Source organism: Pavona decussata, unplaced genomic scaffold (assembly GCF_977016875.1).
Source record: "Pavona decussata unplaced genomic scaffold, jaPavDecu1.1 SCAFFOLD_262, whole genome shotgun sequence".
In the NCBI taxonomy this organism is placed as follows: Eukaryota; Metazoa; Cnidaria; class Anthozoa; order Scleractinia; family Agariciidae; genus Pavona; species Pavona decussata.
In genome coordinates this window covers 184,185-196,549 of record NW_028145665.1, presented here as the reverse complement: position 1 = coordinate 196,549, position 12,365 = coordinate 184,185, and the positions used below count along the sequence as shown (strand labels likewise).

At 36.5% G+C, this 12,365-nt stretch overlaps 1 protein-coding gene across 1 annotated transcript in view; it reads left to right on the top strand.

Moving 5' to 3' along the window:
• Positions 1 to 12,365, top strand: part of LOC146455968 (mediator of RNA polymerase II transcription subunit 23-like) — a 43,208-nt gene that overhangs the window by 524 nt on the left and 30,319 nt on the right. The window contains exons 2-12 of the mRNA XM_085093585.1: positions 1,135 to 1,166; positions 1,799 to 1,889; positions 4,738 to 4,862; positions 5,235 to 5,346; positions 6,013 to 6,111; positions 7,608 to 7,670; positions 8,997 to 9,038; positions 9,767 to 9,836; positions 10,331 to 10,443; positions 11,118 to 11,213; positions 11,719 to 11,919. Coding sequence (XP_084949711.1) covers positions 1,135 to 1,166; positions 1,799 to 1,889; positions 4,738 to 4,862; positions 5,235 to 5,346; positions 6,013 to 6,111; positions 7,608 to 7,670; positions 8,997 to 9,038; positions 9,767 to 9,836; positions 10,331 to 10,443; positions 11,118 to 11,213; positions 11,719 to 11,919 — 1,044 coding nt within the window. The remainder of the gene's footprint in view (positions 1 to 1,134; positions 1,167 to 1,798; positions 1,890 to 4,737; positions 4,863 to 5,234; positions 5,347 to 6,012; positions 6,112 to 7,607; positions 7,671 to 8,996; positions 9,039 to 9,766; positions 9,837 to 10,330; positions 10,444 to 11,117; positions 11,214 to 11,718; positions 11,920 to 12,365) is intronic.

Here is a 12,365-nt window from a genome sequence, read left to right as displayed (position 1 = left end):
CGCGCATTCTGTTAAGCAAGGAAATTATTTCCAGCACTGCATTCTATAGGATGTTAAGAAGTAGCCAAGATCTGTCAAAGAAAGACCTATTTGTGTAATTTAGAACCAATAATGATTCTTATTATACATCACAAGAAAATTATTGGTTGTCTATAAATTGATAGGTCTAGAAGTAATTTCTAAAAGAGTTAAAGTTAACCTCTCTACATTTCCAATACCATTTTATTTGTTTTCAACACCTATACTTTAGTCCAAATAGACAGCAACTGAGTTTCTGACCCTGTTCAGACTAGATACCTGTGCCAGGGCCCTGTGCCCAGGCAATGAAAAGGACGTTGTTCAGACTCCAGTGCTCAGGGAGCTAACCTGTTCTTGTTCGTCAATATAGCACCTGCCATTACAGGGAGGCATGAGGAAAAAGCGTGGGAACTGATAAAAATTAATCCTATTCAGACCAGTTTCTGTGCGCAGGAACAGTGCCCATGTAATACCCTTAGAGACAGTGCCTGTACCTGGGTATGGTGCCCAGATTTTTGCTCAGACACCAACAAACATTACTTTGTTCAGACTAGTGCCCATGCCTGAAACTGGGCAGGGGCACCCTTTCTGAACAGGGCCTTTGTTTATTTGCACATAGTGTTGTTTTTGGGCTGGGTCTCATTTTTTTTAGTCAAATCTGGAAGACTTATTGATAGTAATAAAATTTGTACCAAAATCACGGCAGACATTTTTTTTTAAAAGAGAGTTGTATATTATTCACATGGAATTTAAATTGGCAGAGATGCTTGCCAGTTATACACTATACACACTTGCCACAAGTAAATTCATTAAATGTCAAGGATGGTGAAACAGTGATGACACTTGCTTCCTGTCAGTGTTGCCTGTGCTTGATTCCTGGACTCGGCATCACGTGTAGGTAAAGTTTGTTGTTGTTGTGCTTGTTTTTGTGCTGTCACTGCAGTCACTTTGCACAAAGAAGCTGGGTAAAATTTGAATTTAACCTTGATGCTTTCCTGATTTAGCACTATACTACTACATGTAGATACCTTAGTTTATTATTTAACAAAAGGGAATTATATTATTTTATTGTAAGTTTAATTATTAATTTCGTATCATTTTTTTTGTCTTTCACAGGGAATTGAAGCCATTGAGACTGCCTTCTGTGGGTATGAATAGATTTGAAATGTTCCTTTTTTTTCCTTGACAAACAATATGACAATTTTTTGTTGTTGAGAAGATGTTTTTGGTAACCAGTGGATAGAATAGGAAAAAAGTCTTAGTAAGCATCTATATGTAAAAGAGCATGATAGAATGAATTGGGTCTAAGATAATAATTATATATAATAATTGTTACACTTCAAAGTTTTCTTCCTAGACTCTGATACTTTTCATTGAAAATTTTCACATTCTCAGAAATTGACACTGTACTTTATTGTTATACAGGTATTTGCAAATGTTTAGGTGAAATGTCTGTCTGTCTCTCTGCTGCTGTCTTTCTCGTTCAAAAACTCAAAATTTTGCTTTGTGCCTTAAAGAGAATGTCAACTTGAAATACATACCTAAATTTTTGTGGGCAAAAAACAAAATTAAAAATGAGAAGAAAAAGTGATGTCTTTTACCATGTTGCAACAGAGTTGCTGAAGATTTGGCTACAACTTGCCAGGACAATAATATTGCAAATTGTCATTATTTGGAGAAGAAAAGCTCAGGAGTCGGTGGGTTAAATAGCAAAATTTAAATCATGCTGTTTTGTGAAATGTCTAAATAATATTGAATTGGCTTTTTCCATGTGTTAAAGGATGATCGTTCATAATGAAAATGATGAAGATGAAGATATCAAGGAACTCTTTCAGCAAGTGTTTAAACCATTTTGGGCTAATGTGCCAGTGGTAAGTAATTTTTTATCATTGCTTTATTTTTGTGCAAGTGTTCCTGTAAATTGATCTTGTACATACAACAAGACAAAGTGTGACACCCAAAACACAATCAGTACATTAGCGAGCATCATGTACATGTACCTCTGCCACCTCGCGGTGGGGAAGCAGTGGCTTATACCAATATATAAGCTACATGTACATGGGTTTGTGTGCAGTGTAGCTCCAAAGGGTATGGTTTGTTAGACATGCATTACAAAACTTATTTTAATTAAAGAATTGAGTGGATAAATGTCAGTCAAGGTTAAAGTTTAGTATTGACACGTGTTTCACTAATCAAGAAAAGTTATTGCACACTATTGATTACCTTGCATTACATTGTACATGTACAAGAAAGACTCACCTTTGATCTTTCCCCCCAAACAACATTGATGGGTCAAAGGGAAGCCTGCTGAAAGGATAACCATTAAATCTTAAGGGCTAAGCTACACGGTTGCTACCCAAGTGCAATTTCACTTCCAGTCAGCCAAAAATTTTTTCGCGCGCTTTTTTTGGTGTCGGCCCGGCGTCACCGATTCAAGTCGCCTTCATTGCAACAAACACAAGAAAAACTTTTCATTTACATTTTTATTGATTAGTTTTCTGCTTTACGGTTATAACATGTGAGTCGTGCCTTTATTTTTGAAACTTGAGTGTTTTGCTTGAAAATGTTGTCCACGTACGGACGGAAGCAGAAAGCCGCAGCGATGGCTACATGTCGATGGGGGAAATCTCGAAAAGGTGACAGTACAAGATTTCAAGTGTCAGGTTGGGAATCGAAATCTCAAAGATGTGGAGACACAAACTGAAATTAGTATTGCACTATCATCACCTGCAAACTTCAAAGAAAATTCTGTGTCCGTGTCTTTTTGACCGCTCCGAAACTCCCTGACATCTTTTGCGATAAAACTGTGCGACCCTGTGTCCGTGAACTGCCCTCCCGAACCTGAGTAACTCCACTGTTTAGATATAACACAAATAAATGAAGCTATCGAGGCCACTAAATTGAAACCACTCTCCCAAGACAGCATGGAGCAGCAGACAGTGAGCAAGGAGGCTTGTAAATTATCCTTGAAAGCAGCTCTAGCTCAAGAATTTCATTCTTACATCAAAAATGCTAACCACTCGATAGAAAACCTGACTGATAATGGTGAGCTCGAAACTTGTGATGGACAACTTCTCCTTACAACATCAACCTCGCTTGAGAACCTACTTAACAGTAATTTAAGTAATCTACAACAGTGTGAAGTCCTTTGAAAAAGAAACTGAATTCGAATTTTGTTCGGTAAAACAAAACACAGTTGAAGAGTTCGAGTTCGAGTGCAGTCGATGTGGGAAAAAAGTCAACTTGAAGAGTAGCATTCCTGTCGTTAAAGCCACGACTCGTCCAAGATCTGCAATACGTAATCTCTTTACTCTTTCATTCCTTGTCAATGGGCAATATTTCAAAGATTACCACAATATTCTCGGGACTCTCAGTCTGGATCACGTCAGTTCCACTCAGTGGATCCATATTATTGAATGGATTGCACCGTTCGTAAAAAGGATCGCCGACTGGAGCGTGCAAGAAGCAAGAACTGAAGCAGTTCGGTGTGGAGATAAGTCATCATTGCACATTTCGACGGCTTTTATCTGACTCGCGGCCACTATTCGAATAACAGCTCACCTACCATCCACGATGCGAAGACTGGCAAAATTAATTATTGCATACTTACACCGAACAAAGTGCAGCCAAGGTGCTAACTGGGAAGGGACGAGCGGTGGAGCAGCCTGGCCAACAATGCTTAGGCACCAGGCCGCTGAAAATTCGCTCACCACTTCCGGTGCCGCGAAAAAAGAACTTTTCTCCTCGAGAGATAATTGTAGTTGCTGGATTTTAAAACAATTCGAAAGAACATCATACATGTATTTTCTCGGAATTCAAGCATGGGTTTTGCAACAAAATGAAAAACAGAAAAAATATGCCAAAAGAGTGGTCAAAGAAGCACAATTTCCATTCTCATTTTTTCAAATTTCATCATAAACCAAAACGCAAGCTTAAATTTCTTCAAAACGGCTTTTGAATTGTTATTGTACAGAAAATGCGGAAAAAAGGCTTAAGCCATTTAGTTGAAATGCATTTTTCTGTTTCTGGTCACGTGGCCCGATGACGTCATGAACTGGACCATATTTGCTCCCTATGGGTATTGCCCAAATTTGGTCCAATTGAAACATACACGCGCAGAGTTAGAGCAAATTGATTTTTCCCTAGCAACAGCATCAAAAGATACTTTAATGGGCCCTTAAATTGACAAGTATCACATGTACATCCTTCAGGGAGGTCTGATCTGCTCTTACCACAGCCTCAAATTGGATAGTGTGTAAACGTGTGTTACCCAAAACACTGACCACATGTACATACATGTATATGAAGCATTATAATAATTATTCACTGTCTGGGCAATGTTTTAAAAGTTAATATTTGTAGTTGTCAGGGTGAAATACACCACAGTTTTATACACTTCATTGTGTATGGATTGAGGCAGAGAGTACATGTGAGTATTGAAAATTTAAACTCCCTGAGGTCTGAACTCTTGTAAGGAACCACCTACATGTATATATTACTGAATAATGAAAGTAACAACCAGTGCTTGACATTTGGGTGGTTGCTTAATATGAGAGGATGTCCAGGATTTTCTAGGGTATCTACTGTTTAAATATGGTGTGCATGCAAATGTTTTTCTGCGGAACACACATGAAGGTTTGGAATAACCTTTATGCTTCAGAAGCTGTCTATTACAGACTGTATCTACTAACTGTGTATTATTTTTGGCTTTAACTTCAGGATGCCAGAGAACAACTTCTCCTTGATTTTGTTGCATTCATCTACAATGAAAACAATCCAAGAAGAATAGATCTAGCCTTTGGATTGCTTGGGAGTTTAGTTGAAACATCATTACTCCCATCCAGGTACATGGTAATACTTGTACTTTGGCTGATGTATATTATTGAGACCTACGAATACCGGTAAATAAAATTGAAAATAATCATAATCATTAAAATTGATAATAATAATAATAATAATAATAATAATAATAATAATAATAATAATAATAATAATAATAATTTTAACAATAATAATAATAATAATAATAATAATAATAATAATAATAATAATAATAATAATAATGACTACTTGAGTTCCTGTTATAGGATGCTTGTTATTTGCAGGTGTTACACCCCTTATTTTGTCAAATTATAGGTTTTCGTAAGAGTTTATATCAGTACAATATTTTTCCCATCCTTCACAGTGAAGAAATGTTTTTGAAATGTTGTCTGTAGGTTGGTGTGTGATGCCATTCTCAAGACCCCTCATCTTAGCTTTCACAAGGAAGTCATGTGGTGCAAGACATTTCAGCTGCTTTTCAGGATCATTGGTGGGGTAGATTATAAGGTGAAAAAGCCTTTTCTGAAAATTTTGTTTAGGAGACTCAAAAGGGTTTTTAGCCGTGTGGGCACGCGTAACCCACCCACGTCATAAGTAAAAAAAAATGTGAAAAAAATAAAATGTCTATCAAAAGTCCCATGCGCAGAACACCGGATGTGAAAACGCGAACTGGAAATAAAAACTGCAGGAAGCTTTTGTACGATGACCTACCTTGATTTTTGCATGCATGCAACATTCAGTGTGCCACTTCAAATACAAAACGTTTGGGAGAAAGTTATCCAGTAGAATTTTATGTAGGTTGGTGCAAAAATGCCTTTTTTGAAATAATGCAAAATCTAATAGATTTGTCAGAGGAGTTAAAGAATGTAGGGTGCTTTCCACCAAAGCAATAAAAACGGATCAGTCACCGACTTAGTTTTTGAGATAACATTTTGTAGAGCTTACCTGTTTCCGTAGTAACTGCAATGACGTCAGAACTAGCCAAAAAGTATTGCCCAACAACTGAATTACAAAGCTGTTTCAAGTTTGTCCACATGATCTTTCATCATTTCACAAACACTACAACAACCAAAAACCCTTATAAGCCTCCTTAATTTGTCTTTCTTTCAAGGCATTTTGGGGTTATGGATTCCATCAAATATGGTTTGCTAACTCTTTTAATTTATGCCACAGGGATGTCGTGACATTTTAAATTTGGTGTTCCAAAGATTCCACAACATCCCAACCTTTTCTGATGCTGCGTTCACTGACAGAATACAGGCCTGTGTCAAGGTAATCTGAATACACCCGAAGGATACTGTTAGTCACTGTATGTTAGCGTTATTTTTTAAGAAATAATCAATTAAGCTAGATCAGTGTTTCAGATAAGAGAGGGTCCTCAGGTCAAAAACCCAACAAGCCTGGCTTCCTGACCCGACAAAATGAATGGTAAACTTAAGAAGATTAGTAGAGAACCACATCTATTGACCCCTCAAAATTCTCCGTTGACCCTCTGATTTTGAAAGTTATCTGGTACACTGTAGATACATGTAGAAGATAATTATGTATATAGCCATGTAATATATAGAGGATATTACACGATGGCACAAAGATATGAATTTTATTTTCAAGTGGTAACAACAATATTTTACAAACAAGCGTAGCGAGTGAGTAAAATATTGTTTTTAACATGAGAAGAGAAAATTCATATCTTCAAGTCACTGTGTAATTTTCTTTTTATTATATGGACAAATCTATTGCTCACCATTTTTTTACTGATTGTTTGCACAAACAACCATAAAAAAGCGGGAAATGATGTCATCAATATCCTTGTAGTGAGGATATGGAAAATACGCCGCTCAGGTCCTGGATAGAGTTTTGTATGAATTTTACAAGTGGTGTATTTTCCAGTAAAACACTCGTATCTACATGTATATGATAAAACGTGATTTTATGCTTATTTGAAATGATGTGTTGAGAACCAATTCAAACAAAAAACAAACCCCAACAAGTTAATGTAAACAGGGAAGAACTTGAAAACATCTGCCAAACAAAAATAAATTAGTCAAATGAAAAGCATTTATTGATTCCATGGGGATTAAGAGTGCCGATCAATGAGCATGTTTCATTTGACTAATTTTGTTATTGTTTTTCATGTTACTATGCTTCCACCAGTATTGTGCCTCTACTGCTAACTATATAAACCACACACAAGCCACAATTCCTTGATTCACTCTGATGAAGGTGTAGTGTTCAAAATGTCAGCACTCAAGTCTCTTTACGGTGGTCAAATAATATTACCTTATCAACTCAGTTTATAAAACCAAATAATTTATTTGTTTCCATACTCCTCCACCAATGAAGCCCTGCAGTTTCTTTTGAAAGGAGTCTCTCTTTTTTATTATTTTCAACTTGGTGTCCATTTCTATCATGGCCAACCATAATTATGCATAGCTGAAAACATTGATAAATATAGTCAACTGTCGCCTTGTGGACACCTTGCTATTACGGACATCTCGATAATACAGACAGTAGCTAAATCCCAAGCAAAATGAATAACAGACGTTTGACTGAAATAAATTCCGGCTATTATGGACTCTCTCTATTAAGGACTCTGACTCGTGGTCCCAAGGGTGTCCGCAATATAGGGAGTTGACTGTAGTGTGCACAAGAGTAGCCAGATGTGCTTCTGAATCAGCATTATCTCCTGGATATGCATTTTATATAGAAATTATTTTTGTTTAATTGAATTTCTAGTATCACAGACTTTACTCCTGGTTTGTTTGCAGGTTGTGCGGTATATTCTTGACCGGAATGCATGTCTTTTACCTGCTTACTTTGTTATTAATGAGGTACTAAGCAATAAAAAATTAAATAAATGTATTAACTAATTTTTAAAGTTTTGTTACATGTACGCTGTTGATCTTGATGATCATAATAGTCTGCCTTCCTTTTCACAGTCTGATTTCCAGAAGTCACTGCTCTTAGTGATGTGAAAAGCTTGATAAATTTAATGTTAACAGTTCTATAATTTTAGTTTGTGAAATTAATGCTGTCTTGCACTGTTGAGAAAGACCTGAAAGTGTTCACTTTAGGTATAAAATAGCATGTCAGCTAGATAGAATGAGGATTCTAGACATGTTGTCCATGTTCATGTTCACTCTGAATTATTAATCCAGATATTAATGAAAATAACCATTAAGTAGACATGGACATAGACATGGGTCACAATAAATTATTTATTAGTAAGATTCATTCTCTATGTACATTTAATGTCCATGTAGGAATGAATGTATTCTAAATTGTGACCCACTTTGCATTAACAGGGATAATGGTAAATGAACAGTGTTTAATGCGTTTAAACAGAGAGCATAGTAAACTCGTGGAAATGGTGTTAAAGCATTTTTAAACACTATTAATCCTGGAAATGTATAATTCATGATAAATAATGCTTTGATATGAAGCCTTGTCACAATAATTGTATTCTCTTGAACATACATATCTATTGCTCAGTTCTTGATGAGTTTAAACAGTATTTACATACATTTAAGCAACGACTAAATGCAATTTTGTTTACTTATTACAATGTCGGCAACTTGATCCATCTTATCACAAATTATGGTCATAATTGAAGGCCTCAGAGCACAGAGCATAACCAGCCTATGTTGCATTTCAGATTGCCTTTTGTTGTTTTTTGGAGTTTTTACATGTGGTCTTGAATTCCTTCACGAAACGTTGCTGCAATGTTTTATCAGCTGTTTTGCGCTTCCTTCTGTGTTAAAAAATGTCAATAACTTGCCCATGATCATAGCTTTTTATTGCAAACAAAGCACAAAGCAGGAATAAAACATTGCATAGAGTAATGTTTCCTGGAAGAATTTAAGACTACTTGCAAAAACTCTGGTGAATTTGAGCTAAAACAACATAAAACAATCTTTAATACGACATAGGCCAGTTATGCTCTAAGCTCTTCAATTATTATAGAAAGTTTCGGTTTTGGTCCACATTGACATTCCTTGGTGTATTCCCTTTATGGGTGTACCATTAGCTATATTTTTTATTTACAGATCACTTTATTTTATGCTCTGTTCTGTAGGTTGAATATAGCTTAGTAAAGAGGGTAAAACCAGTAGGTAAACATATGTACAAGTTTCTCATTGTTTTAATTTTGATGACAGATTTACAAAAATTTTCCTGAAGGAAAAGTCAAGCCTCACTGGGTAGGTGCTCATCAGATTAGAAACTTTCAGTTTGTAACATGGCTGCAAGTCCCTATCGTCAGGGTGTGATAATGTCGTGATCACGCGTAAAAAGTTTTTACCCGTGATCACACCTGTGATCATGCCATGATCACGTCTTTATTTTTACTGAGGGTAGAACATAATGATAATAACAACCATTGCAATGGTTGATCCATTGGCAATAATTGCTTCATGAGTAGAAAAACCAGCTTCGTTATCAATGTTGCAAATCTGCATTGTTGGGCAAGCAAGGAGAGTTCGTTACTTCGAAATTTCGAAAGAATTCGCATAATTTCGCCGCATTTTCTTCGAAATATCGCATTGAGTGATGCGAAATACCGCCCGAAATTTCTCCAACATATTGTCAAAAATTTACAAGAACAATAAACGAAATTCATCGAAATTTGCTCTCATTACTTTTGCACAGTACTGTAACCCCTGGTGCTTTGTTAGCTTGCCAGACTATCACTGTGCCAGGGGCTCAGTGTTTTTCTGTTGTAAGTCTGTATAATCATATCAAAGTGTCTAAAACATTTTAGCCTAACCTCTAATTCCAACAGAAATGTAAAAAAACAATCCTAAATGAGCCAAGGAAATGCTCAGCACTCATCTCGTTTTACATGGTTATGCTCTAGGGCAAATTTTAACAGATTCTTTCGTAAAGTGGTAATGTTATCTACTAATTATTATTTTGTGGCTCCCTTTAGGCAATTGCAAAGTTGCTGTCAGATTTTACAGAATCGTTCAGACCACTTGCTCGCCTGGTATCTGTTATAGGTATGTCTGTACGAACTGTGATTGCAGTAAAGAATGGCGAGTCTCTTTCCAAAGTGACCCCACAAGAAACCACTTGTTTATGAATCCATTCTCACAGGGTTCTTGTAGTATAATACAAATCTCAACAGCCAAGCTCTGATGTTTTCACTTGTAATGTGGACGCATGTGCAAGGCCAAAGACCATGTAGTTCTGACTGATGTATTGGCATAGCACTTTTAAAGCCATAAGACCTACTTGAAACACTGGTGACCAGTGTTACAGGGGGCAGGTTAAGCTAAGAAACTCTGGAATCAGTTGATCAGTAAATTCAGACAATCATCTCATGAATGGTCATCCACCAGCCACTCTAAGTGAAAGATGGCAACATTTTATGCAAACCTGTTTCAGACCTGTCAACCATTTAATAAATAGTTACAACCAAAAAGTTAAATTTGTTTTTTAAAGTTTGGTTTTTGATCAAGAAACTGACCTCTGTGTGTTTCTTTTGTCACAGGTCGCCCATCCCTTCTTCCTGTCATTGGTCATCCTGGTTCCTCCATCACTGTGTGGAAACTGGATCCTAACACACTTAGTTTTCCTCTCAAAGGGCTTTTACCATATGACAAGGTATTTTGAAATCAATTTGGTTTCACTAGACTCTTTTAGCCTTCTTAGGAGGGGATAATGGAAGTTTTAAACCAGCACTTTCCAAAAATCCTGGCATCGGGATCCTCTCCTTCCTTCATGGATCCCATGTATCTTCCCACTCCCTGTCATGGCCCCAACCCATCCACTATCCAGGGCTTAAACAGTGTCAACCTTTTAAAGAAATATGGATATCAATAAAATTATACATACATGTACTAAGCACTATTCTACCCTTGTATCAAAATCTGTATCCTTTGCAGACCAAAATGGTATGGAACTATACCTTTTATTGATAAGAATGTATTTTCAGTGTCCTAATAATACAATGTCAATGGTTTACTTAATATTTAAATATAGAATTAATATAAATAATAACCGTTATTTCTCAAGCACAAGTGCGAGTGTGGCAGAGCATTAAACTTTACAAAAAAAAATTAAAATTGAAAATAACATGGTTTCATAATCCCAACTGGCAGGAGACAGACCAGCCGGCTATTTACAAGCACAGCCAAGGAGTTGAACTCCAGCTAGCGGCCGAAGCAGGACTTGAACTGGGAACCTCCAGATTTCAAGTCCGGCACCCTAACCCCTCAACTCTGCTGCCTCCCTTCCTGATAAACATGACTGTGATGATGTTGTGATGCCTTTTTCAGGAATTGTTGAAGCCTCAGACAAAACTGTTGCAGTATGTGATTGCCCAGCCTTATTCTCGTGATGTTATCTGTACCATGTTGGGACTTAACAAACAGGTTTGTTCTTTTGCAAGCAACTTACTCTGCCATATAATACTGACTTACTAGGTGTAATAATAATATTACTACCAAATCACCTCCCACTACCACTTTCTAGATGTCCGTGAATATTCCCTCAATGAAAATCAAGAAGCTGAACACAAAATAAATGACAGTTGTTTGGATAGCATCCTGTTTTCATACTACAGGATAACTTTGAATATTTAGAGTCGGGTTGGTGAGGCTGGTCGGACCTCTAGTAGTACATCACTAATTTTGTAGGAAAAATAGTTTGTCTCTTGTATTACAAATGTGAGAAAAAATAGAAAAAAAGAAATGCCTACAAATCTAAAACATAATTTCATGCTAGTATTCTACATGTATGAGAGTGGCATATGTCTGACTGCTTTCTTAAGAACTTGCGCAGTACTTTACGATTTTCACCTTGTTCCAAGATTCACACAAGTACATATTAAGTTTCCTTACCCCTTAATTCTTATACCTATTTTGTTTGTCTTCTCAGCAAAAGCAACGCTGCCCAGCTTTAGAGGAACTCCTAGTTGATTTGATAGTTGTAGCTATGGAGAGATCTGAGGAGAATGATGCTAGCATGACGGAAACAGGCTGCCAACTGCTGTGGCATCATCTGTCCAGCCACCTTATTTTCTTCGTGCTTTTCCAGTTTGCCAGCTTTCCACACATGGTTTTGTCCCTCTACACCAAGGTAAGCTGCAAATTGATGGCATTCTGTATAATTAAGGGCCCTTACATTTGTCAGAAATGGCCAGCCGGACCAGTCAGTTTGTAAATGGAACATACATGCACCAATTTGAAGGATTATTTTTACCTAGTCGTTCTGATTTCTTCAAACTAGTAAAAAAGTGCATACTATTTTGGAGTGATTATTTTTCAAGATTTTGCAGCGCCATCCCTTCAAAATGATGCATTTGATTTACAGTCCAGTCGGCCAATTCTGACAAATGGAAAGCACTGACTCATACAATATATTTAAGAGATGGTTCCATCCTGTAATTTCAATATTTAAAGGTTTACCAAATTACTCTGAAGCAAAACATGGATTTATAAATTATTTCCCACAAAATAAAATGCAAAATCCAATTTTTTTTTTTGTATTGGTGAATTTAGGTTTCTTTTCTATTTTTTTTTTCC